The sequence below is a fragment of the Gymnodraco acuticeps genome, unplaced genomic scaffold (genome assembly GCF_902827175.1).
Source record: "Gymnodraco acuticeps unplaced genomic scaffold, fGymAcu1.1, whole genome shotgun sequence".
NCBI classification, from domain to species: domain Eukaryota; kingdom Metazoa; phylum Chordata; class Actinopteri; order Perciformes; family Bathydraconidae; genus Gymnodraco; species Gymnodraco acuticeps.
Window position 1 is genome coordinate 1,771,019 of NW_022989843.1, and position 25,554 is coordinate 1,796,572.

Sequence of the window (25,554 nt, forward strand, 5' to 3'; positions counted from 1 at the left end):
AAGCGTCTAAATGAGCCCTGAGCGGAAATAAATTAACGCACTTAGCACAGAACTCTAGGTATAAATCGATCGATATACTTATCGGATCTGCACAAACCAGCTTTGCTAGCAAGCTGAGTTTCCACAGATTCTAGAAATATAAGTATCATCACTGAGCGATCAGAACTCGCGACAGGGGAAGCAAAACCAGACAACACACGATGTAGCTTTAGGTAGCAAAACACGGAGATATGCTCTCCTTTTGCTGTTATTCTGATCAAAAGTTGTGTTCAATGGCATTAAAACGAGAAACGCGGCTGAAGGTTAATCCAATGTTCCACTTTGAAAAAATTATTGATAATCCATAATTCCATTTTTATGTCAAAAACTGAGTTTTCATATTAGCTGTTAATGATAGCTTCCAGTGTGTATGACAGCTTCCGGTTTTGGGTATTCTGGCTACGCGTCACTCTCACTCGTTATTTGGTAATGTGTGTGTATGTGGAACTTCCCCTCCATTCCATTGGCTCTAACGGTTAAAAAGAGATGTCAATCATCTTGTTTTGCATCAATCTTGATACAGGGTACTTATTATATGTTATAGTTTGGATTCCTAAAGCTTTTAGTCTACTATCCCATCATTCAAGGGTGGCTTTCACTATAAGTAATGTTTTTTTTTTTGACGGACGCAATCATTTACATTTGTTTACTATGTTCAATCTGAATTTACTTTAAAATAAAAAAAATCTATATTGATTCTGACTCTTCTACATCCAACTCACAGGTTTATCATTGCTTTGAGAAAAAAGATTATTAATTTACCCCTTGAAGTGAAGTTATGGTCATTTGTTCTGGGAATGTCATTTTCGAGCCTGAGACCTGGAAAACAGGCTCGGGGCTTGCATATTAAGAGAACACCTACCATTTCAATTTTTGTAGCAAATGAGAAAAACACAAGGGCATTTGAGTTTAACTGTGCCCCCTCCTGGTGGGGCTAGACTTTGTTCTGATTTGAGGGGATAGATGGAAAAGGAAATTATTTATCCCAAAAGGATTAGAGGTGACCCAGACAAACCCACCCTCCTCATTGACCCTCCATCACCGGAACACCAGCAGACCACTTGTCACAATGACTTTCCTTCAGCGTCGAACATGCTGCGACAGCACTCGGACACAAAGAAAGTAGCACATGCCACACACAGCCTCAAACTGTGCTTCACCCAAAAATATCTCCCCTTCCTTAGAGTCACTTTAACAGCTGTATTAAAACATGTTCCTTAATAGCCTGAACTAGTGGCATAATGTAGGCAACCATTTGAGTTGACAGACAGAATTAGAGAAAAAACAATATCAAAGGTCTCCTCTTTCTCTACTTTGATTGCTGCATTCATAGCAGGATAAAAATCATTCCGTTTAACAAGTATCATAAATTCAGTCTGGTTCTAACCTGATTTGCAAACTTGCCACACAAATGCAAAAACGAGCACCTGCCCTTTTTAAGTCGAAAAATACAATCTGTGAGCGTGTGTGCATGTGCTGTAAGTGTGCTACACTACTAGCAAACATGTGATAGATAACACTGGTCACACAGTGTGTCATTTTAGGATTAACTCATTCATGCTTCCGAAGTAGTGAAAGCAGCTGTAGCCGCATGGATCTAACTCTCCTGCCAGGCAATCTTTCTACTATGTTGACGATAAAAGATTGTGACTTTGGTAGTACACAGATTTGTCCAATGTCAGGAAACCTCCCAGCGGACTGTTCAGTTTTTCTTCATCAATCTTTTGGGAGGAAGACTACGTTAATATAGTTTAGAAAAGATTCAGCTAGACTGGATCTGGCTTTTGCCACAACACAATATCTTGTCGAATCTTGGTTCACTGGCAAATTTCAGTATCTTGCCAGAGAGAATTAAAATCTCTTAGATTTTCACTAGTCAGACATTTCTGTGGTACATCATGTATCTTCCCTCAGATGGAATACAGCATACAGTTCACCTCCTACAGGGAAGACGTGCAGTGCAAAATTAGGGTTTTTGGTTTACAGTGTACACACTATTGGTGTCAAATGTGACAAGTTTCCCTCCCTATTTCATGATATTTAAAGAACATAACATAACTTGTTTTAAATTCTACAATATTGAGTGGTAAATGCATTGTAACAGGTGTATGTATCGTTCAAACTTTCGATAATGGTGCCAATATAAATTTCAGCACAACTCAAACTTAAGCACTGTCTTCACTATAGTGAGCAAAACAATTATCTTTGTGTTAAAGTGCACATATCATGCTATTTTTAGGCAATAGCATAGGTCTCAGATATATACAAATATATAAAAAACATGTCTATGAAGTGTTTTGCTCAAAATACCAAACAGATCACCCATTCTAGCCATGCCTCATATCCCTCTATTTCACTTCCTGTTTCAAAAGTGCTGATTTGGGGTAGGCTATAAAGCTTTTTTTTTTTTTAAAAGGAGGGGGCTGATACTGCCAAATACTGCCGTGATGAAACGCCATATTATCAAGGATTGTTTCTGAAACAGTATGGAGCACAAAGGCTTTCTCTCTTGCCGGTTATACCACAAGGTGAGTTCCTTTTTATTTCCTGCTTCTTCACACACATGCTCTGTGCAGTACAGGTTAGCTCTGATTGTTAGCGATGCTAATGTAAACATGCACCGATCATATTACGTCCAACAGAGTCAGGCATTGTTTCTGATGGCAACGTTTCTGATAGGGCCGTGGCCAGCCTACATTTCCGATATTACGTCATATCGGACTCAAATCTAAATCAGCTCCGTTGTAGCCCCGTTTTTAGAGATTTGGGTACGGAGGAAAAGAGAGAGGGTTTTATTTTCTGACGCTGCGTGAGTTCCCTGACACACCGGGGACACATATTTATGCATAAAAGACATCAAAAAGTGCATTTTGCATGATGGGTCCCCTTTGATATAGTATTAAAAAGAAAAAATATTTTATATCAGAAAATATTTCAGTGCCAGCTCTTTTTGAAAGAATGAATTGTTGTAAACAATTCAGGTCGACTTTTTTTATACCAAACCAGTGTGTGTTGTTTTTTTCCAATCAATTGCAAACTTTACAAACAGGTTAATATGATTTCTTACTTCAGTTCATAAAGTCTCCCTTGGTAGACCCCTTGATGCGATTAAAGCCTAATGCTGAAGTCGTCATGTGAAACTCCCCTCCCTGTTGTGACCGGTCTAAGTGCCAGTTTCTCAGCTCGTTCTACGGCCTGTCAGCCGCGGCTAATGCTAGCAGCACGTTTTCCAGCATTACTCTTTGTTTTCACCTAGAATAACATGGCAGGGGTAATCCACTGACTGACTGATTTGCAGGCCTAATGCAGCCAGCCTCGTGTTTTCCCTCTAGCTGTGTGCACAGAGGTTGTGTATGCGCCAGGCCAGACCTCTCAGTTCCGCAGAGAGGCCTTCCTGCAAAGTGGTGGCGAGGTAAGGACCCCGTGTCCCCCGCTGCCGCACCGTCTCCCACAACGTGCGCGCAGCAGCAGGTCTAATCAAAGCACTCTATAATACTGTTAGCTGGGTCATGTGCTGGAAGCCAGGATTGAGAGCAAGAGGGCACAGGCCACTAGATCCAGCTTAGGAGGGGCGTTCTCTCCCCTTTTCCCTCTCTGGGTCTCCCGCTCCCTCTGCCGTTCTGTCCTCACAGGTGGGAGATAACCATCCAAGGTCAAAAATGTCCGTTACTCACAGAAAGAATAGAAACAACCATGCATTTTCAAAGTATACTATGTTTTAAAATTATTCAAAGGTGTATAATATAATTTTGTTCCCTTACCAACTGAATTACTTTTTATACATTTTGCCAACAAACAAGCAAAGTAGATACTTCAAACCTTGTTCATTAAAAAAAGAAAATCCTTAGCCTTTCATTCCACCTTTAGTACTCTAGCACTATGTAGAATATTTCATAGAATGCTACTACCATGAAACACGACACGGACAAGAACATTTAACATACGTTTTAACCGTCAGTCATTGTGGTCATTTGAAAAATAAATAAAAGACTTGCCCGGAAAAATAACAAAGTGAACTGCACAGCTTAGCTCCTGGAAATGTTTTTTATAGGGCTGTCAACATTAACACTTTTATGGTCGCAATTCATCTGGAAACCGTAATGCATTAAAAATAAAAATAAAATAAAATGTTACCCCCTCAAATAAATATATATACCTGTATTTTAAACTTCATTACATTACATTACATTACATTGCATTTAGCTGACGCTTTTATCCAAAGCGACTTACAATAAGTACATTCGACCAGGAAGACACAACCTTGAAGAAAACAGAATCATATAAGTACATCAGGTTTCATAGAGCCAAACATTTCAAGTGCTACTCAACTGGCTTTAGATAAGCCAGTCCTTTATTAGTATATAAGTGCTTTGTTAATAATTCTATCGCTCGAAGTGGAGTCGAAAGAGATGAGTTTTCAGTCTGCGCCGGAAGATGTGCAAGCTATCTGCTGTCCTGATGTCAATGGGGAGCTCATTCCACCATCTTGGAGCCAGGATAGCAAACCCACGTGTTTTTGCCGATGGGAATCGTGATTAAAGCGGTTTCATTTTTAATTGATTGACAGCACTAGTTGTTTATAATGGTTATTCATTTGGAACACTTTCTATCTGGACCGGTTTGTGTTAACATGTCATTAAAAACACATTATATCTACTTTGATAAAATAATATTCACATATTCAGCACTGACCATTTTTCTTTACTTTTAAAGCACAACACAAGACCAGCATTTGTAGATCTCTTCTGTGTAAAGCACTTGCGTTACGATTGAATTGGTCAGTCGGCACCTTAGTGCAGATGGAAGACCGAAACGGAGAAGACAAGATCAATCCCTCCCTATTAGTGTGGACGTAGCTTCAAGCACCATTAGTCATGTTTTTACTTCTCCTTTCTCACAGAATCTCCTGACCTTTTCTGTGTTGTGTTTTCCACACTCACTAATACTAGTGTTAATTTCGTCAGCTATTTTTTAATTTAGTTTTATTCTTAGTCCTGGGTTAAATTTTCTTTTTAGTTTTAGTCATATTTAGTCACCTTCATCCTGTTTTTATTTAGTCAAGATTTAGTCGACTAAAAGTCTGAGCATTTTAGTCTTATTTTAGTCAAAGAAAACTAATTATTTTAGTCTACTTTTTGTCAATGAAAACTGTTGAGTCTTTTTTAGTCATCAGATTATATAGAACATTTCAGTCAAACTAGTCTAGCCAAAACAAATAATTTGTCATTTTAGTATATATAAATAAATAAGATTATATCTTGTCCTTATTTGATGAAAAACACAGGTTGAATGATTAAGAATGCAGCTTTGCAGAGAGTATCTGGTCAGGTTTGTGGTGTTTTCACCAGCTGTGTTATGGCCACATTGCTTCCCTTCTGATAAAACAATGCATTCGCTTTTTTTCTCCGCCTCATTGTAGCGAAAATGGGCCCAAATATCACATAGTTTCTTTCTCCCAAGCAGTGGTGGCTTTAGACTTTTTCGTTGTCAGTCATTTTGATGGACAGGATCGTAACATTTCCGTCATAATCCATTATTATCCGTCGAGTGCACAATTTATCTCTCACTCGCGCTGACGGGGGGGGGGTCTTCGGTCGGGGGGGGGTCTTCGGTTAACGCGAGTGCGACCACTGCTCCCAAGCCCTGTTGTTGCCATTTTATTTTCTGTTAAATAAGGTTAGTTAGACCATGAGTTAGACCCGAGTCTTCCTGACAGTTCACAGTGTGCCGCTGCCCGGTGTAATTCAAATCTACCGCCGCGCGCACCGCAGACACACAGCTGCTGCCCTGCCGCAGCACCGGAAATGGAACTGCTGGGAGAAAAACGGACTATCAGAGATGTAACGTTATCTTTGATAATATTTCGTCTCCTCATTTTTCGTCAACGAAAGTAAAGAGAGATTTTGGCATAGTTTTTATTTAGTAAACTACATTTTCGTCTCGTCACTTTTCGTCAACGATATTGCATGATGATTTCGTTACAGTTATTGTTTACTGCCGTCGGTGCCGTCTCGTCATCGTCTCGTTTTCGTCATGGAAAAAAAGGTCGTTGACGAACATATTTCGTCATAGTTTTAGTCAACGAAATTAACACTAACTAATACCCTCACCCACTTTGCTCCAGTAACACATTGTAATACCGCAGAGCATGCCAACATTAGATTACCAGTCTCAGCGTTTGAGAGAGGGGGGTAAGTTGGAGGTCCCGCCAGTGCTTTGCAAGTATCGAGCCAGGTCAACATTTCCCAGCTTCCACACCTAAGATGACGAGAAACGGGTGGAGGAAGCAGACGAGGATGCTCAGGGGTGAAGGGGGCAGGTGTTGCTTTTGGGCACCTGCGCTGATTCGTGGAAGAGAACTGGAACCGTCCGGCTGAAGCTGAGTGCAGGACGGGGGGTGAGGAAAACGGAGAGAGGGTCAAGGGTAAGATGACTCCTAAACACAGGAACATGGAGGCAGATGGTTGAAAGAGAAGAAAGGCGGACTTCAACCTCCAAAAGCCTTCTGTGTCGGTATAGTCCTATGATATGAAAGCTAGCCAACAAAACGAGCTCCCTTACTGTTGGTAATAAAGCAGTTGGCTCTGTATTCATCTTTCAAGCAAATTTGATTGGTCAATTAGGATCCCTGTTGTGAGCATGGTTTATTCTCAGAGGTGATTCATAGTTTCTAAGAGCGCTATTTTGGTAGCTGCATCCATTGTGTTGCTGCTATAAATCATGAATTTTGTATCTTTTTAGATGTTCAATCAGTCATCTACATGCATTTGTATGGAGCTGTTGGAAACAAACAGTGTAAGCACAGCTCAGTTTCAGTTGTTTAAAACGGTTGTACAGGGACTTGATCAGGGAGGAGTCGCTTCAGTCACTTTGCCATTTCAGGGTGAGGGAGTCAAACCCGTGCACAGTCTCCACTGAAACCAGAGAGAGCTGACCTTACAAAAGTATTTAAACATAAGACTTACTCAACACTGGAAGCCAGAGGGGGGCCTCAATTGTTTGCTGTTGTAACACGGCCGGCTTTAGTGTTGCTAAAGGCTCAGATATGTGTTCAGTTCAGGAGTGTGAGACCAACATTTCTCTGATTTTGTCAGCCCTTGAAACTGGTTTGAAGAAGGTAACTGCCATATTTATGCACAGAAGAAGACTCGAGCTGCAAAGACCTACACAGAATTCACAATAAACGGCCTTGTGAAAGACGACTGTTTAACAATATGTAGATGGTTAACTCAGAGTTATTTATGGGTGCTGTTTATCTTTGTTGTTGGTGGTGAGTGCCAATAACACAAAGCCTATTCATCAATCTATGTAATCATCAACTGTGTTTACAATATAATTATTCTACTGAAGGCATATACTACTTATTAGTCCTGTGTTTCTACACATACATGTATAGGTGCACATTTGACACCCAAAATGACATTTGAAACTGACGCTACATGTAGTCAGTTCTTGTGTCAAACCCAAACTATGAAGAGAAAAATAAATATTCATAAAGCCTGAAACGAAGTGTTGATTTCGATTGTGCCATGAGAGTCAGGCAAAGAGTCATCCTGAGATTATAACTCATCACTATCTGGACAAAAAAAGTGTTCTAAAAACGAATGATTTAGCTGCAGTCCCACATTAGTTCTTGATGGATTGCCTGTAATGGCCGTCAGAAGCAATCTGAAGGATTTCCACAGTCACTTTTTGACAACCTGACTTAGTGCTGCAATGCAGACCAAAGGCGGCGGAGACAAAAAATAGAATGAATAGAGAGGGTGTGTGTGTGTGGCCTAGCATTACTATACTTGTGGGGACCTAAATCTGTTTACACAGTCACATGTGGGGACTCGCCTCCCTTATGGGGACAAATTGGAGGTCCCCATGAGGGGAGTCATTAATTTTAGGGTGAAGACTTGGTTAGGGTTACGCATGTGTTGGTTATGGTTAAGGTTAGGATAAGTCTCCAGGAAATGTGTGTGTGTGTGTGTGTGTGTGTGTGTGTGTGTGTGTGTGTGTGTGTGTGTGTGTGTGTGTGTGTGTGTGTGTGTGTGTGTGTGTGTGTGTGTGTGTGTGTGTGTGTGTGTGTGTGTGTGTGTGTGTGTGTGTGTGTGTGTGTGTGTGTGTGTGTGTGTGTGTGTGTGTGTGTGTGTGTGTGTGTGTGTGTGTGTGTGTGTGTGTGTGTGTGTGTGTGTGTGTGTGTGTGTGTGTGTGTGTGTGTGTGTGTGTGTGTGTGTGTGTGTGTGTTAGAGAGGCGTCTTTGAAGACAGTTTTGAAACTACATGCTCTTCTCAGTCATGCACACAGTTGTTGTCATTCTTAAGAGACCCCCGTCGTGGTCATGGAGGCTGACTGGTCCCGACACTGATGTCCAGTGTGTGTTTTGGTTCTAGGAGAGAGCGCCTCCCTGCTGTGAGCGCAGAGTCAGAGGCAGCAGGTGCAGCTGACGCACACAGGCTTTTTAGCAGGCAGGGCCAGTTGGGGGACAGAAAGGGAGAGAATGAGTGAGAGGCAGAAAGCCAGATCAGACCTCTGAGTGTTACCGGACCAATGCATTTATCTGCCCTATTCTAGTCCTCGCACAGTATGTGACAACCAAGGGAACATGACCTGAACTGCCCAGAAATGTCCTCAGCTTCAAAGGTGTGCGTGAGTGTGTTTTTTTTTAAATGGTTTTATAAGTACAACGATTGTTTGGAGCTCAAGCAATCACCTGTAAGACTTGAGGAATGTGTGAGGTGCGTAGTTTTGTTTGAGCGTTTTTTTTTATCAGTTTAATTACGATACAATATATAAGATACAATAACTGTTCAAAAAGTCAAGAGTGTTGTGCTGGGATCATGGTTAACAGCAAAATATCAGGAAGCTTTTACTCATTATACTCCTGCTTTATCTACCTGTTAAAGGGGACTTATTAGAGTTATTTCTTATACTCATGTTATCTGAACATGGCAGCGCACACAAAACTGACCAAGTTTACAGAAATGTGTTTTTTTCATGATCGGTCTTTAATATACTTGCTATATATACCCATGCTTCTTGTAGCATTGTGGGTGAGTGTTGAGGAACTGCTGAAGAGTTGTGGACTCTGTGTGACTCTGCAGTGAATGTGGTCCTCACTCTTCATTGTGTCAAAGAGCCGGCGCGGTCTCCGCCTGCTGAGACCAAGTCACATAAAGACATACTGTTCAGCATGAGAGAGAGAACGACAGAGAAAGTGATGGGTGGATCGCAGCCAAATCACAGTGTTGAGATAGTGTGTGTGTGTGCACTTGTGTGACAACCGCCTGGTGTTACCAAGACCCGAAGTGGCTCGACTCATTTCATGATGCCTTAATGAGCATTATAGATTATTGTGTAACCCAGACCTCACACTGATCAGGTCTTTCAGTATGTAGTTGCTTAAATGTGCATATTATATTGACCAAAGTAACCAAGGGAATGCTCCCAATGCCCTTGATCCATCGGCATGCTTTTCAACACAGCTTCTCCTCCTCTCCCTCATTTCTCCCCCTCGTTTGTTATCCTCCTCCGCCGCCATTGGCTGCCTCCTCTCCTTCTGTCCGTCCCCCCTGCTCACGGATAGCGAGTCAGCGGTACACATGTCTCTTCCACATTCGTCATTGGCTGGCGTGTGCTGTGAATGCGGATCCTTTCCTTTAAGAGGCAGTCTAGACTAAGCTGGCTGCACGGATTGCTCTCCTCTCTCTCGTTCGCTCGCTCGTTCCTTCTCTTTCCTGCAACACCACTACAACCTGCTGATTTATCTTCTTGCTTTCTCTCCTCCCGCCACCAGCCGTTCTCTTCCACTGTCATTAATTTAATTATCGTTATATCACATGTTCACCCTTCAGTTTTAATCCTGGTCCATTTGTCTTTTTCAACCGAATATTTCCTTTCGTCTGTTTCTATCCCCAATACTGTCATTTCTGTCTTTGACATTCTTTCATGTCCACCACTTTCTCTCTCCATTGATGTGAGAAGACATGAAGGTGAGTGGAGCTGATTTACAGGCCTACTCGTCTCTTTTTTCTGCTTTTTGTCTTAACCATAGCTCTTAACTTTATAAGCCATCTGGTAGATGACAACTGCAGGACAGTGTCCTTGTAGGCAGAGAATGCAGCTGTGTATGCTTCAGGTGTAACAATTATATAGTGCTGGTAGTGATGCTACTGTGAGTCATCCTCTGACGCTGCATGTATGTTCTCTTGTCCTTTCAGCATGTGCCTACAGATGAAAGGTTAGTTGATGAGTGGAGGATGGGGGGGCTTTGAAATCATTGCGTGGAAAGTGTAGCCGTATGTCAATGCAGCCTGTAGATCGTGACAGTGTTTTGCAGCAGCTGTGCTGCAGTGGCATCTGAGGCAGATTAATGAGCACTGTATGGCAGCGAGTGATCACTGGAAGTTTCTCTTCAGTCAGGGAACATAACATAACATAACAAAAGCTTCCAGAGCCCAGTGCCGTAACAGGTTATTATGCTCTGTGAAGTAGCTGGATAGTACACATTATCTTCAGTTTGTAAAATAATGTCAATATTCTCCACATGGTTTGAGCAACTTCCCTTAAATGTGTCCCCATCTAGGCATCTTGAAAAATATTCAAGCACAGATCACTTGTGGACCTGATTTAGTCTTGTTTCCCCACATAGTATTTTCTGTGTCAGTGCCCTCATTATGTTTGTTATGTTTTGCCACCTGGCACCCACAGGAAGAAAATGTGTCATCCAGAAATAATCGTCAAGAGCATGTAGCCTCAGAGAGCATGTCACTCAAGTGATTTTATTTAGAGTATCTTTTTAAATGGGAAAGCAATTTAATTCTAGCTGAGTATGAGATGGTAACATACTGCTTTTAATGTATTGTGCTTTTCTATCTCCGAGGAAAAATTGCCTATTATAGTTTGCCACACACACACACACACACACACACACACACACACACACACACACACACACACACACACACACACACACACACACCACTGCCATTCCAAGACGCTGGCCTGCCCATTGGGAGCAATTTTGGGTCAGTATTGACTTGCTAGAGTACACTTAGACATGTGGACAGAAGAAGCAGAGGATTGAACCGGCAACCATTAGTGGATGACCTGGTCTACCTCCTGGGAAACAGCAATCCCCAGATAGTAAAGTTTCATACAATCATACAAACTCGAAGAAATCTCCAATATTAGAAAATCTCATCTAATGGCAGTAACAAATGGTGGGAATACTTGGATTTAAAGTTTTCTAAAAGAGAGTTGCATATGTTTGAAAGAAGAACAACTAAATATTCTCAACTTGTCCATAAATTACCAATCTCCCATTTTCTGGAGTCTATGGAGATGATTCCAAAAATGGTAGCCACGGTTACATCAGTTTAACAACATCACGAAAACATCATAATGAGTCGTCAATTAAAATCCGCCTGAAAATAATTGGGCAATTATAATCCAAAGTAGCTGCTCTCAAATATTGCTAGCTGTCATAAAATCAAGAGCAATCACCTCGGACAGCTCCCACATCCCTGGTGGTCTCCGGTTCAGCACCCTGGACAGCGGTCCTGACACACTTTAGTGCAGAAGGTTATAAAAGATTTACCTGAGCTCAACATGGAAGCTGTATGTAACTGTAGGATTATCTATTTATTGTAACAAACATATATCACAGCTGAACATTAAACAGTTACTCGCAATAGTGTTGTTGGTACTTGGATTCCTGCTGCCAGATAAAGTCAATTAACCTGAGCCGCTGCCCCTCGAAAAGAAAAAGGTGGGCTTTAAGAAATAAATGCAAAGCTCTCTGACACATTATCAGTATTTAATTCCATGTGGCCTTTTAAACCAACTCTATTTTGTTGTGTAGAAATTGGAAATGAATGAATGATAATTTAAAGTGAAATTCCTTTTATTCTGTTGTAAAACCTGCTGCTACTGTGTAGCGATTCTGCCTGTCATACCAACACACACAATCCCTCCTGTGATACAAAACCTACCCGCCCACTCCTCCACAAGCCATTAAAAATGTCTCGTCAGCTGTGACAAGGGGGGTCGATAAAAGAGGCGAACAAACCAAAATGGAAGAGATTGTTTTGAGGAAGCGGAGACGCTGACCGACGGCGCAATCGTCACGGGGGGGAAAAACCCTCTATTGGCTGCACGGAAGCTGGTGCTCGCTGTTTCTCTCAGAAATGTAAATAGAACGCCGGCAGGCGCTGACACTTCCGGGTTGGGAGTATAGTCAGGGAAGACGGCATAAAACCCGGTCTGGACTTAATACTCAGACCTGACTACACGAAGCAGTGTAATCTGTATTTATTTAAAGTGTTCTGTGGGAGGATGGGGAAATTAAACAAAGATGTGTTTTCTGTGGTTGGTGAACTGAACTGAATCTAATACGCTATGTGGATTATTGTTTTGGTATAGCCGTGGACTGTACAAAGAAAACCTGGAACGGAGTTTTGTGGATTATGTTATTTTTGTTGGACTATTTTTCATGAACTATATTGATTACACTTTTTTCACTCACATGGGACTCATTGTTTTTGAACTATTGAATATATTATTTGTCTGCATTTAAAGAGATGTGTTGTGTGTTTTTGTTCAAAGGTATTCATTTACTATATTGAAAATATAGAAATATTTTACTGGTTAAGAGGGACATGGGCTGTATGTTTTTCCTGTCGGTAACATGTACCCTTTGTAGGGTTTGACTTGATCTTAACTCTAAATTGTCAGGCTTGACCTGACTGGCACCCAGCAACTATAGTCAAACCGCTACAATTGTATGTAATATGTGCATGTCTACATTTAAATACTTTATCCTTAACAACTATTCAAAACACAACTTGTCCCTCTGAGTGAGTTCCTCCACCTCATCTCAAACATCTCTCCTAAATTATTTTACTTAGCCAAAAAGTAATTCCTTCCCTCCGGTATCAATGGCTGTGAGTTTTTCATTAATTCCAACATTTTACTGTTTCATCTCCAGTTTATGCTCTGCATCATAATGATCAGCAATACAGCAACATACTCCTGTAATGCATTCTTACCCACTTGAAAACATAACCTTCAGAAAGGTTGCATAACATTATATGCAACACATTTTATTAAGGTATTGAAGTCTTTAGTGCTTTCAAAGCTTCAAGGTCCCAATTAATCATTCATTAAAGCAGCGTGAATGCTCACAAGTCACACAGCTTGATCGTGTAGCCTGAGGTGGTGAGGACCCCTACTAAAGATCATAAAGCCAATCTTTTGGCAAGAAATCTGTTTTATGAAAGCTCTGTTTGGCTTGTAAGACATGCATGAATCCTGGCACATACTGTGTTCTCTGGATATTTGCTGTATGTACAATAGGGCTGAACGATTAATCGATTTTAAATCGAAATCGCGATTTGAAATGATGCGATTATCAAATCGCAAAGCCTGCGATTTCTTTTAACATTTTTTTTGTTTTGTTTTGTTCTTCTTGTGTGTCAGTCATCCACACCAATCAGAAGTGCTGTGCTCCACATGTACCAGCCATTGTTAACCAATCAGAAGTGGCCCATGATAGAAGGTGATAGACAGATTGATCCAATCACCTGCCAAGTATTTTTGAAAGGGCCTGCCCTTTCCAAATGGCTTCCAATGGAGCTTTCCTAGGCAAGGCAAGTTTATTTATATAGCACCTTTCAACACAAGGCAATTCAAAGTGCTTTACAACAATGAAAGACATTAAGAAAATGGCATTTCAAATCAGTCATTAAAAAGCAAAGATATTAAAATAAACATTAAAATAAAAGTTACAGTGCAGTCTAAGATGTGAATAGTTCAATTAAAAGCAGCGACAAAAAGAAAAGTCTTCAGCCTGGATTTAAAAGTAGTCAGAGTTGCAGCGGACCTGCAGGCTTCTGGGAGTTTGTTCCAGATATTTGGAGCATAATAACTGAACGCTGCTTTACCATGTTTAGTTCTGACTCTGGGGACAGAAAGCTGACCAGTCCCTGAAGACCTGAGAGATCTGGATGGTTTATAATTTAGCAGGAGGTCAGAAATGTATTTTGGGCCTAAACCATTCATAGCTTTATAAACCAGCAACAATATTTTTGAAATATATTCTTTGACACACAGGAAGCCAGTGTAAAGACTTCAGAACAGGAGTGATGTGATCCACTTTCTTAGTGTTAGTGAGGACTCGAGCAGCGGCGTTCTGAATTAGTCTTTTAATCCTAGAAATATTCTTAAGGTGATAGTAAGGCAAGGCAAGGCAAGTTTATTTATATAGCACTTTTCAACACAAGGCAATTCAAAGTGCTTTACAAAAAATTAAAGACATTAAGAAAATGGCATTTAAAATCAGTCATGCATTTAAAATCAGTCATAGTAGGCTGATTTAGTAATTGTTTTAATGTGACTGTTGAAACTCAGGTCAGAGTCCATGACTACACCTAGATTTCTGGCTTTATCTGTTGTTTTGAACATTGCAGACTGAAGCTCAGCGCTAACTTTTATACGTTCTGCCTTGGCTCTAAAAACCATTTCCTCAGTTTTATCTTTGTTTAATTGGAGAAAGTTCTGACACATCCAGTCATTGATTTGTTCAATGCACTTACTCAGTGTTTTAATTGGAGCATAGTCTCCTGGTGAAATGGTTATGTAAATGTGTGTCATCTGCATAGCTATGGTAACTTATTTAGTTGTTTTTCATTATCTGAGCCAGTGGTAGCATGTAGATGTTAAAGAGAAGAGGCTCCAAGATGGAGCCTTGAGGTACCCCACATCTCCTATTTGTCAACTCAGATGTGTATTTACCTATAGAAACAAAACAATTTCTGTCCTTTAAGTAGGATTCAAACCAATTTAGAACTGTTTCCGAAAGTCCCACCCAGATGGTTCCTAGATGGTTTGGTGAAACAGGTTAGTAATGCTCCATCACATGTTTTACATCTATTACAGGGTGAATCTTAAACTGAAGCTTGACTTTAAAGCAACCCAACGGAAGTTTCATGTACGTTTAGTTCTTTCACTCGTAGCGAGCTACGAGTGAAATAACTAAACGTACATGAAACTTCCGTGGGGGTGCTAGAGACGGGAGCACGTTGATACGACCTTCCTAGCCGGAGATATGGCCGCATTTTACAACAAACTTCCGTTGGGTCGCTTAAAAACAAAAATCGCAATCGCGATATTTGTCAGAAAAATGTATCAATCAATATGTAGAAAGTCTGGCACGAAGGACATAGAGCTCATATACCTCTTAATATGTGAGATATGTCCAGGCTGTGTTATCCACAGTAGTTGTAGGCCTTTGGATGTGTTGAACTGAATTTAATTTTGTTGCTAACACTCACATGTTGTGAGCAGCAGACAGATTTTTAAATGTAGTGTACTTTAGACTAAATATTTGTCAAAAGTTAATTGTTTTTAGTCCTTTGTAGTGTTTCTACCACACATTAGGCTAACCAGCTGCTAGCTATAGTTTTCCTTTAATGCATGTGTGTGCATTGAATGCGCAGACATGAGAGTGGCAGTAATCTACTTCTCTAACTCTTAGCAAGAGAGCAAATAAGCCTTTTTCCAAGAATGTAAACACAGGACTACTCCTGCTCTATAATAGTTAAGATGGCTTAAACCAGGGGTGGGGAACCTTTTTCCACTCAAGGGCCATTTCAATTTTTTCAACATCCTCCGAGGGCCGTACAAATGATTGACCTCTGCTTAAAGATACTGAAATCACAGCCCATTCATTTGCCCTTTCTTTCATGCTGTGCAAAGAAAAAGCAACCTCTCAATCCAGATATCTTACCATGACTCGTGCATTCACGTGCACGGTTGTGGCATGACCACCAAAACAGAAAGATATGGACACAAGATGTGTGCAAATGTATTTAGTTTCCTATCCATGTGAACATGATTTAAGTGGGGGGGACCTCACCTCCTCTAGGGGGGTGAGGGGGCATGCTCCCCCGGGAAGATTTTTTTTAAATGTTGAAGTTAAAAGCATCAATCTGGTGCACTTTGAGAGCAACATGAGGAGATATGGATACATCTCTCAACACCCATATAAAACAGAACTGTAAGCAGATTTCTTATTCTTTCTGGATATTTTACAAATCACTCTCCTTTCAAACTCTATTCTTGTTTATTAATATCAACTTTTTTTTACTGTCATTTTACCTGTTTACTTTATTCTCTTATTTTTTTATAACTATAATGATCATATAAAGATGTGCCTGGTTGTAGAAAAAGCTTCTTATATTCGTTAGCATAGCTAGCTAACCAGATGCTAATAACAACAAAGTTATTGACTTGATCAGTGTGACAGATGAACAGATCGCCACTGGGCTTTCAACTAAAGACACAGCCACGCAAAAACTGCGGCAAATTGCAGTACGCATAAGCGTACTGCAATTTGTGAAGTCCCAGCCCGGAGCTGCGTTCTGGTGCTCTCCGTCAGAACTGCACCCCTGTCAGACGAGACATATACCACGTGATGACACGTTAGGCTCGTGTTGTGTTCAAGGACCCTGACCTTGGCCAGGAAAAACAGGCACTCGCTTGTTTAATTATTTTGCGGTCTAGATTTATTATTTTTGTTTTCTTTTTTGCGTGTGTTACCTCGAGGGCCGTATCAAATTGTCTCGTGGGCCGTATACGGCCCGGGGGCCGGAGGTTCCCCACCCCTGGCTTAAACACAAAGAAAATGTACCAACAGGCATTGAGTTAACTTTAGGCTATCATTCTTGAAGCACTTTAAGCTTCAGTAGAACCATATCAAAAACCCTTTTAATATCCCCGACAAAGAAAAATCGATGAAACTAGACATTTCACAGATTATAGGGTGAAGGTCGACATGTACTTCATACGGCTTTGTCTGGGCCCTCAGGCTGTCATTTTAGTCCCTTAACATGCTGACTATTTCCTGTAGCGCTGACGAGGCTATTGAAGTTGGAGCACATGTTTTTATTCCACTTAAACGAGGACAGAGGGACTGTTTGTATCTCCTGTGTAGCACAGCAGTCAATTAGAGGACTCCACAGGTTACCCCTAGACGACTTGGCCCTGGAGAAAAATAGTTGTTATGTGCGCAACTGGGAGAGGGGGCATGTGAGCTGGTGGTTACAGCAGGACGAGGTCTTCAGACTGGACTGAGCGTCAGCTGCAGCTGTCATGTTGAGTTTCCCTGTTCATAAAATTGTAGACCTGATTAAAAACGCCTGGTACGTGTGAATACGCCTACACTAGAGTCACTAGTGATCATCTTTCCTCCTTCTCTCACTTCAACGATGGACTCTCTGCTTTGTCTGGTGTGGCATCAGACTGTTCCCTCTGTGGAGCTGTGTTTTGTGGAGCGCCGTGTTTGACTGTGGTCCTCTTGTGGCGGAGGTGTTCCCCGAATTAAACATTTACACAGTGTCTTGTTTAAGTCCTTCAAGGTCTGCTACTGTGACTACATTGACTGTGAAATATGTGTTTATACAGCACTTCTCAAAAGAGATTTTCAAACAATAAAACCAGATTATGAAACGAGACGTATACACAAATTATTTAGGGTTTCTCATAATAACGTGCCTGCTGTTGCAGATTTAATGAAACTGAATTTTAATGTTTCTGATAAACCAGTCTACATGAGAACCAACTGTACATCACATGAAGCACTTAAGGAATTATTTTACAGCTTCAGATAAAGATCAGAGACCTACTTAGGATTTTATTGTTATGTTCGATCATGAATTAATAACTTAGGTAACCTTTTAGTAGACTTGAGCAGTATAAAGGTATTACGGTATACCAGGACATTTAAAATTCCCAAGGTGATGTTATTCAATACTTTTAAAAAATGCAAATACTCCTCTTAAACTTATACAGTCACGGTTCTTACCAGCATATTTAAAGCCCAGCAGGACAAAGTTAGCTCCCTGCCGGGCATAAGCATCAGGGATTTCAAAACAAGTACAGATAAATACTATAATATACCGTATACCCAGGTGAAATGTCAGGAAGGTGCGAGAAAACACAGACCTTACAAGCCTTCTTTTTTGGTAGCAATACTCACGATGGACACAATTGTATGACTTGAGGTTATGGACTTTTGGCCCAGAAGTCTCAGACCTCTCTCTAAAGACTCTTTAAGTCCAGGAGCTGTGATCCTTTCACTCTGATCCTGCGCTCTGATCTCTGGAAGCGGTTGAGAAGAGAATTTTCCCTCGGGGATCAGTGAAGTACCACATATTTTTATCTCAATTCTTAGCTCAACTCAGAGCTCTCTTTTCCTGACAAATGTCCATTGTCACTTTAGGTACTGGAACCATATCTTTGAGGGTCTTACTCAGACCTGATTAAAATAAATTGTTGTCTATATTCACATGTGTTGTGGTTTGATAATAGGATAAAGCATAACCGTATGTGACCTCAACTGTTCCAGATGGGGATCTTGGTTGGGAGGAGGGAGCCATAACGTGCCGCAGGTTATAAGAAAACCTCGCCCCCCCCCCCACCCCCCCGCGATGGGGAGCACAGTCGTGTTCATGCTGAGGGAATGTGCTACTCCGGCATGCAAGCTGTTTACATGTAATGCTCCCATTAACATTTGGCTTAACCGTAGAAGGAAATGTGCGGCCATTAACCCCTATGAAATGACTCTGATTATGTGGCATAGTCAAAGTTAAAAGAGGAGAGAGAACCCAGACCAAGTCGTTTGTGGCGTAGAGGTTTCTCAGGGACCACCAGAGGCTTCAGTGTTGGTGGCCTCATCGCCTATTTATGAGGCATGTTGTCATTGTTGTGATGTAAATAAGCCTTGTGGAAGTTAACAGGGACGTGGGAAGCTGTTGCCTGTTGTTTGAGTGGATCTGATGTTATCCTCCTATCAAATAAATAGGAAGGAAGTGCAGAGCCTAGCTTTCTAATCCCAACAGAGTCAGTGGATCCCCTAACAACCACAACTGCTATTTTATTATGGCTACAACTAACAAGTATTTGATTTATCAATGAATCATTCCATCTACTAAGGGTAAGAAAATAGTTAAATATGCTCAATATAATCACGTTAAAATGTCTTGTTTTGTCCAACCAAGTCCAACAACTGATATTATTGGAAAAAAACGTTATGAAACCAAGCATTAGACATTTTCTTTACTGTAGCTGATGAAAGGTTTTATTTGTTAAAAAGGATAGGACTTTTCTTTAGATCAATTAGTCATTTTAGGTCTATACTTTATTATTCTTTTATCATCATTATTCAAAATACTGATCAATTCACAGGCATTCTGCTTATTGTCAAATTTGACTTTATAGTTTGATTTATTATTAACATCTTTTATAATTATCTTTTCACCCCTTTTCAACGTTTTTTCATTTCATTGACAACAATTGATACATGCAGAATCAGGGAAGTTACAGTGTTTCTACTATACAATCAGCTTACTTACCTGAGCCCAAAAAGGGCAGTTTTGTGAACTTAGCCCCCCCCCCCCCCCCTGCAGCAGTGAAACACACTGCTGATGTTCTTACTGCATTGCAGTCTTAACTTTTTTCATTTTGTACTGCAAGCCTTCAATTTGTTTGAACTTGTACTCCAAAGCTTGTTACAAAACGTGTGTGTACCTTTGACTGTCACCAGTACCATGCAGTCATGTTCAGGCCAAATGAGCAAAGATTAGAAAAGTGAATACAATTTTCCGAGCAAACGTCCACCGACTGTATTTCAGTAAAATCAGCGTCATGTGATTTAAAAACATTTAATACCATTGGTAATTCCGCCTAATATAAGTTTATGCATTAGTGTGTCAGACATAACAATGATAGTGGTCAGGATAATCTGGTCTAATATAAAAACTCAATTATAAATGAATGTCAAAGGCTATCTGGATGTGTGGCAAAGGGTAAAGCTGTGAAATAAAAGTAGGTAGTCATGTCAGCTGCCCTGTTGTGTTGGGGATGAGGTGTTAACAGTGTACTCTTCTGTTGGGAGAATTGCTCACCTCTCACTCTGGATACTGTGGTCTTATTATAGCCTCAGCGCTAACAGCAGGCCCTCTGAAAGGTCTGATTTGATTTCTTTGAAGTGCAGACTTCAAGTGATGTCCTAATGTGGCTATCTGAGATGTTATCAGCTTTCCCCTCATTTCATCAAAGCCCATTCTGCATTGTCATCATCCATACTGAATCGGTTTTGTCTTCATAGACTCCCTCCTTACTCTCTGGTCTCTCCCCCTTTTTTTTTCTCGTCAGGCGTTGTCAGATGGTTGATGCTGTTGAAAAAAGGTAATCACGGGTTTTAACACTAATCTGTTCCTGTGTCTCTTGTGTCTTGTCTCTCTGGCAGGTGAAGGATTGTAGGGACACCCCGTCTCACACTAAGCTATGGAATGCTCCCTGCACCCACCATCACTAGTCTCCAATCTTTGGACTGAGCTCAAAACGTTTAGTTAGCTGCTGTGCTTCTCCCCTCAAACTCTTTATAACCAGGGGACGAAGAAAAGGAGTGGACTTACCTCAACCGCTATAAGCGCACAGAGCACTTCTATTTTTTAAAGAATCAATAAGCTATTTTTGTTTTTTTCTCCACTTGGATTTTGCCCCCCGTGAAAACATATCAAGATGGATCTAGAGCCGTATCTGTGGATGGTGATCCTTGGCTTCATCATTGCCTTTGTTCTAGCCTTTTCTGTGGGCGCCAATGATGTGGCCAATTCTTTTGGCACAGCAGTGGGGTCTGGCGTGGTCACATTGAAGCAGGCCTGCATCCTGGCGTCTATCTTTGAGACCCTTGGCTCAATGCTGCTGGGGGCCAAAGTGGGCGAGACGATTCGGAAGGGCATCATAGACGTCTCCCTTTACAACGAGACGGTGCCTACACTCATGGCAGGGGAGGTCAGCGCCATGGTCGGTAAGTTTGGCAAATCTTTACATCAAATATGGAGCTGAAATGATATGTTGATTATTCTATATTCAAGAAAAATACATTCTCTAATTTAAGTTGCCAAATGATCATATATGACAGTCACTTGACTATCTTTTGGTTTTTGAAAAAACATGTAAGAAAATGTCCCCTTGGGTTCTGGGAAATCAAAGCCACCAATTAAAAAGAAAAGTGTAATCCAGGGAGTTGGGTAATTGCTGCTTTTGACTCACTTTAGAAAGTCACACTAATGAGTAATAATTAAATGACATATGAAACAATTAGCAGATCATGAAATGAATTAACCTGTAACTTTCTTTTGATTTGCCAAGTTTCTCTATTTACGGTTCAGGTTCTTTATTTGTACCCATAGGTAGATTTTGTTTGCAGAGAAAAAGGGGATCCATCCTGACACACTCTAAAAACAAACACAAACAACAGACACATCTCTAATAAAAGGACTAATAAAAAGTACAAGTACACCCTGCTTCGTCAAATCTCAAAATATTTCTAAAACATTTAAGAAGAAAAACACTAGAACAAAACACTAGTACAATCATGGACATTCAAAATACCTAATTAAATAATTAAATAGGGATCTGTGTGACACTCCTATGATGTGTTAATTTGTGAAACAGCTGCTGGGATAAAACAGTTTTTATACCGCTTCGTTCTACTCTTTGAAGGAAGGAAAAAGCTTAAATTCTGTCTTTGTCAACTGAAAATATTTTGGATTTGTACAGTTGGTCGGAATAAATAATAGATAAAAAAATGTTGTAACAATAATCAACAAATGAATCTGATAGTATAAAGTTAGTTGCAGCTTTAAAATATGTATCAACAGAAACCTCTGTGATTACCACTGTAAAGATGTAGAACGTGTTTGCAGAGTAAAATACTTCCATAGGTTAACATATGCTGTTGACGTTGTTTGGGATATTTGTTGAATAGATGAATTTTAGGACTGCAACAGATATTTAACAGTGCCTATCACAAGTTTTACAGTCCATTATCTAATCGCTATTTTTATATAAATGGTCCAAACCTCAAACATTTTTATTTGCTATTACATAAAACAGAGGAAGCCAGAAAATCCTCTCATTTGAGAAGCAAGAATTAAATGTTAGGCATGTCTGCATGTTGCTCATAATTTATCTACTTTCAGATAAACCTTATGGGAGGTTTCGCTAATGTTAATCAAACTGGCAGCTTTTAAACATTTCCAGAGGAAAGCCTGCCATTGTCCTCATATTTAAACACATTTACAGTAAAACACAAGCCAGTACTGTTGTGTATTCACATTGGCTTTACACATCAACAACAGATTACCTTAGTGAATGAATGGAGCAGCACAATGGGGCCCCCATTGAGACAATGCCATTTTAATGACAGAGTGACTGCTGGGAAATGGTGATAAATAAAGGCAATGTTATGCACGGGGGATTCCCGTGTCACTGGAAATGTAGTTGTGTTGCCGCCAAGAGTTGGGAGTGTTTGGGAAACACTGACCAATTTTTCTTTATCTCAAACAGCATTATTGTTTATACAAAATGTGAATTTGTACCTTCTTAAACGGATTCACTTAAATCAGGAAAATGCATCCAGAAGGTTTACAGAAAACAAAATATACAGTATATGTCAATTACTAATTTAGTGCTTTAAAGAAAACCTCCAAGGCCTGACAAATGATCATTCAAATAATGAATAATGAAATAATGTGTTGCCTGATAAATTGACCTGTGGGAAGAGATTGTGTTAACAGATCCTTTGTGAAGGATGTCTTGTTAAATCAATGTTTGTCATCATTAGCTCCTGGCTACAGATTCATTTTGTGCTGCAAGCTTTCAGTAAATCACATTAAAAGTATTTATTAGAGAACTAAAATCCCATTAAATTACAAGCACTACATTAACTTTATAATCTCATTTGGCAATTATACATTTGAGCGGTTTTCAAGATTATATTGTTTAACTACTGATACAGACTCATCTCTGCCAACTTTTACAAACAATTCAAAATGTATTAAATCCAGGAAAGTAAAAGACAAACTGTGGATAGATTTCACCATTTTATATTTATTAGCACAAAATGAAAACAATTATGCATTTTATTGATGTGGCATTATTCCTCTAGTTTACAGCATGTATTAGTGGTTTCCCAGAACAACATTTTGTATGTGATAATGTTGGGGGAAAACTAAATAAACGATGAAATGCCTGAAAGATGTCTGAGATTTGTGCGTCTGTTTCCCAGGGTCGGCCGTCTGGCAGCTGATCGCCTCCTTCCTCAAACTGCCCGTCTCTGGGACTCACTGCATTGTTGGCGCCACCATCGGCTTCTCCATGGTCGCCATCGGCACCAGGGGCGTCCAGTGGATGCAACTTGTGAAGATTGGTAATGACTAAGATCAGTTTGTGTGTGTTTTTACAATGTTTACGATTGAAAAATGACATCATGTAAACCAAATCTCGCTACAGTGAGATATCCAGTACGGTCACAGTACAGTTCTCGGTTTTCTCTGAAAAACATAAACCGAAATAATTAGTTTGATTTAACAAGGATGTCTCCCTCGACCATTTTACACAGCGTGTAATCTCTACTACAAGAGGCAGAGTTCACAACGTCTCCACCATTAGTGGTCTCAATGGACCAGGATGCAGTGCAGTCCTGAGATTTACTTTAAAGTGAAATAAACTCTTATTTATCTCAGCTAAAGGGAGAACCTCTGGCTATTGCAAACACAATCATTTTAAGAAATGTAAAACAATACTGAAGTAAATAAGGAACAGAAGTGAATAATTGGAGCAAAAGGACAGCTGTAACCCTGAATAATGGCTTCCTGATGATCCTTTATCAATGGGTGACTGTAGTCTGCTCCTTTTTTTGCTGATTATGTTTTTCTCCTCCCTCTCCAGTGTCATCGTGGTTCATCTCCCCTCTGCTCTCTGGACTCATGTCTGGACTCCTCTTCTTGCTCATCCGACACTTCATCCTCAATAAGGTAGGTTAACAAAAGGGCACATATACTCCCTAAACGTTTTTTTTCGAAGATGAAATGGCAATGTTGTAACACTAACTGTGACTTTATCATCATAACAAAATTGTAGCTTCAAAGAATTAAAACCAAAATATCTCTTAATTTTCCTTTACTAAAAAAAGAGGAGAATCAGAGTTGTTTCCTGTGCTTCGCCTGCTTTATCAGGAATAGACCGTCGGCACACATCAAGCCCAGTCTACTTAATCAAACTTACAACTACATGGTTTGAAAGATAAAAATGAGGTTATATTTGGCTTCAATAGATTGACTAAACTATGCTGAAATAGCAACTGCTTTCTTTGAGCAAGATAAGACTAAAATACCCAAGTTAAGTAAAACCTAACTTAAAAAAACTGGACAAAAGAAAACGTTTTCTAATTTGTATTTCTGGTTAAATTATATTTTTAGCCCAAAAGTATGTTGTAAACATGTATGTTTTTAAGCTTTTAAACGAAGGCACTGGAATTCTTAATTATTTTTAAGTAGTAGTAGTAGAACCTTTATTTATCCAGGAAAATCAATTAAGAACACATTCTTATTTACAATGATGACCTGACAGGAGGCACAGGCTTCCTGAGGGGATGGGGTTTGGGAGGAAAAATAAATAAAAAGACAGACTCCGGGCACTACAGAACCCAGGAGACAACACAAACACATAAACTTTAACTAACTTTAAACTAAATCATTTCATAAACGTCCATAAAGTGTAGGGTTAGAGTTTATCGGTCCACACATTTGAGTAATACAATCTAGATGCAAACAAACATACACGTGTACACACAGACCTGTCCACAGGAGTTCAGCACAGCTTGGCCAAACCTCCATTTGGCAACACTCGCAGATCTGTTGTTGTGTAACAGGCCATCTCTGGCAGTGAGGAAGAGAAAAGTGTGGTAGATCATGTGGAGGTCAGGACTGCAGGACCCTGTGTCAATGACTCCTCCTCCGATGTGTTTAGTCATATATTCTTTGTATAGATTAGATTTGTTACTTTAAAAAAAAAAAATTCATTTAATCGTTTATTTGAACATTGATGAACACTTTAAAACAAAATAATGCTTACAATTGTAAATGAGCCGGATTTTAGCTTTGAGCTAATTTCCATCCATAGTCCCGTCACATACAACATTTAAGAACATGACATTTATATACATAGCAACAATAAATACATGATATGCAGGAAGAGCATGAGCATCATACAAGCATTTACCACATGGCAGTACAATGTAGCAGCTATGATATATAAAGTGCAAGATAAGATAAAAGTGCAAGAGGAGATACCCCTGTATAAAAGTGCATTTAGCGGTGATTACACATCTGTTTGTTGCTCAACCATTCTTTAAGTTGTCCTTTAAAACCATTGAGAGTGGGACAATCCCGTATCTCAGTTGGGAGGCTATTCCACAATGAGCTGCCTTTAATGGAGAGGACATTTTGTCCAAAAGTGGTCCGTCTATGGTGGACTTCACAGTCTCCTCTGGTTTCTGACCTAGTGCAGCGTCCAGTGTGTTTTTTCCACAAAAACACTAAACATTTATAAATAAAGCATATATTTTTAAAAGACTTAAAATGATCAAAATTCAAGAAATTGTGTTTTTCAAGGATGGTA

At 40.0% G+C, this 25,554-nt stretch overlaps 1 protein-coding gene across 5 annotated transcripts in view; it reads left to right on the forward strand.

Moving 5' to 3' along the window:
- Window positions 1–25,554, forward strand: part of slc20a2 (solute carrier family 20 member 2) — a 63,988-nt gene that overhangs the window by 15,705 nt on the left and 22,729 nt on the right. For 2 of the 5 annotated variants that reach the window (XM_034236938.1, XM_034236947.1), the window contains exons 2-4: window positions 20,333–20,896; window positions 23,162–23,302; window positions 23,824–23,909. In XM_034236938.1, coding sequence (XP_034092829.1) covers window positions 20,608–20,896; window positions 23,162–23,302; window positions 23,824–23,909 — 516 coding nt within the window. In that variant the 5' untranslated portion in view covers window positions 20,333–20,607. Of the gene's footprint in view, window positions 1–8,648; window positions 8,668–9,717; window positions 10,017–20,332; window positions 20,897–23,161; window positions 23,303–23,823; window positions 23,910–25,554 lie in introns of those variants that run through there. The other 3 variants (XM_034236963.1, XM_034236954.1, XM_034236971.1) reach the window with 3 other exon arrangements.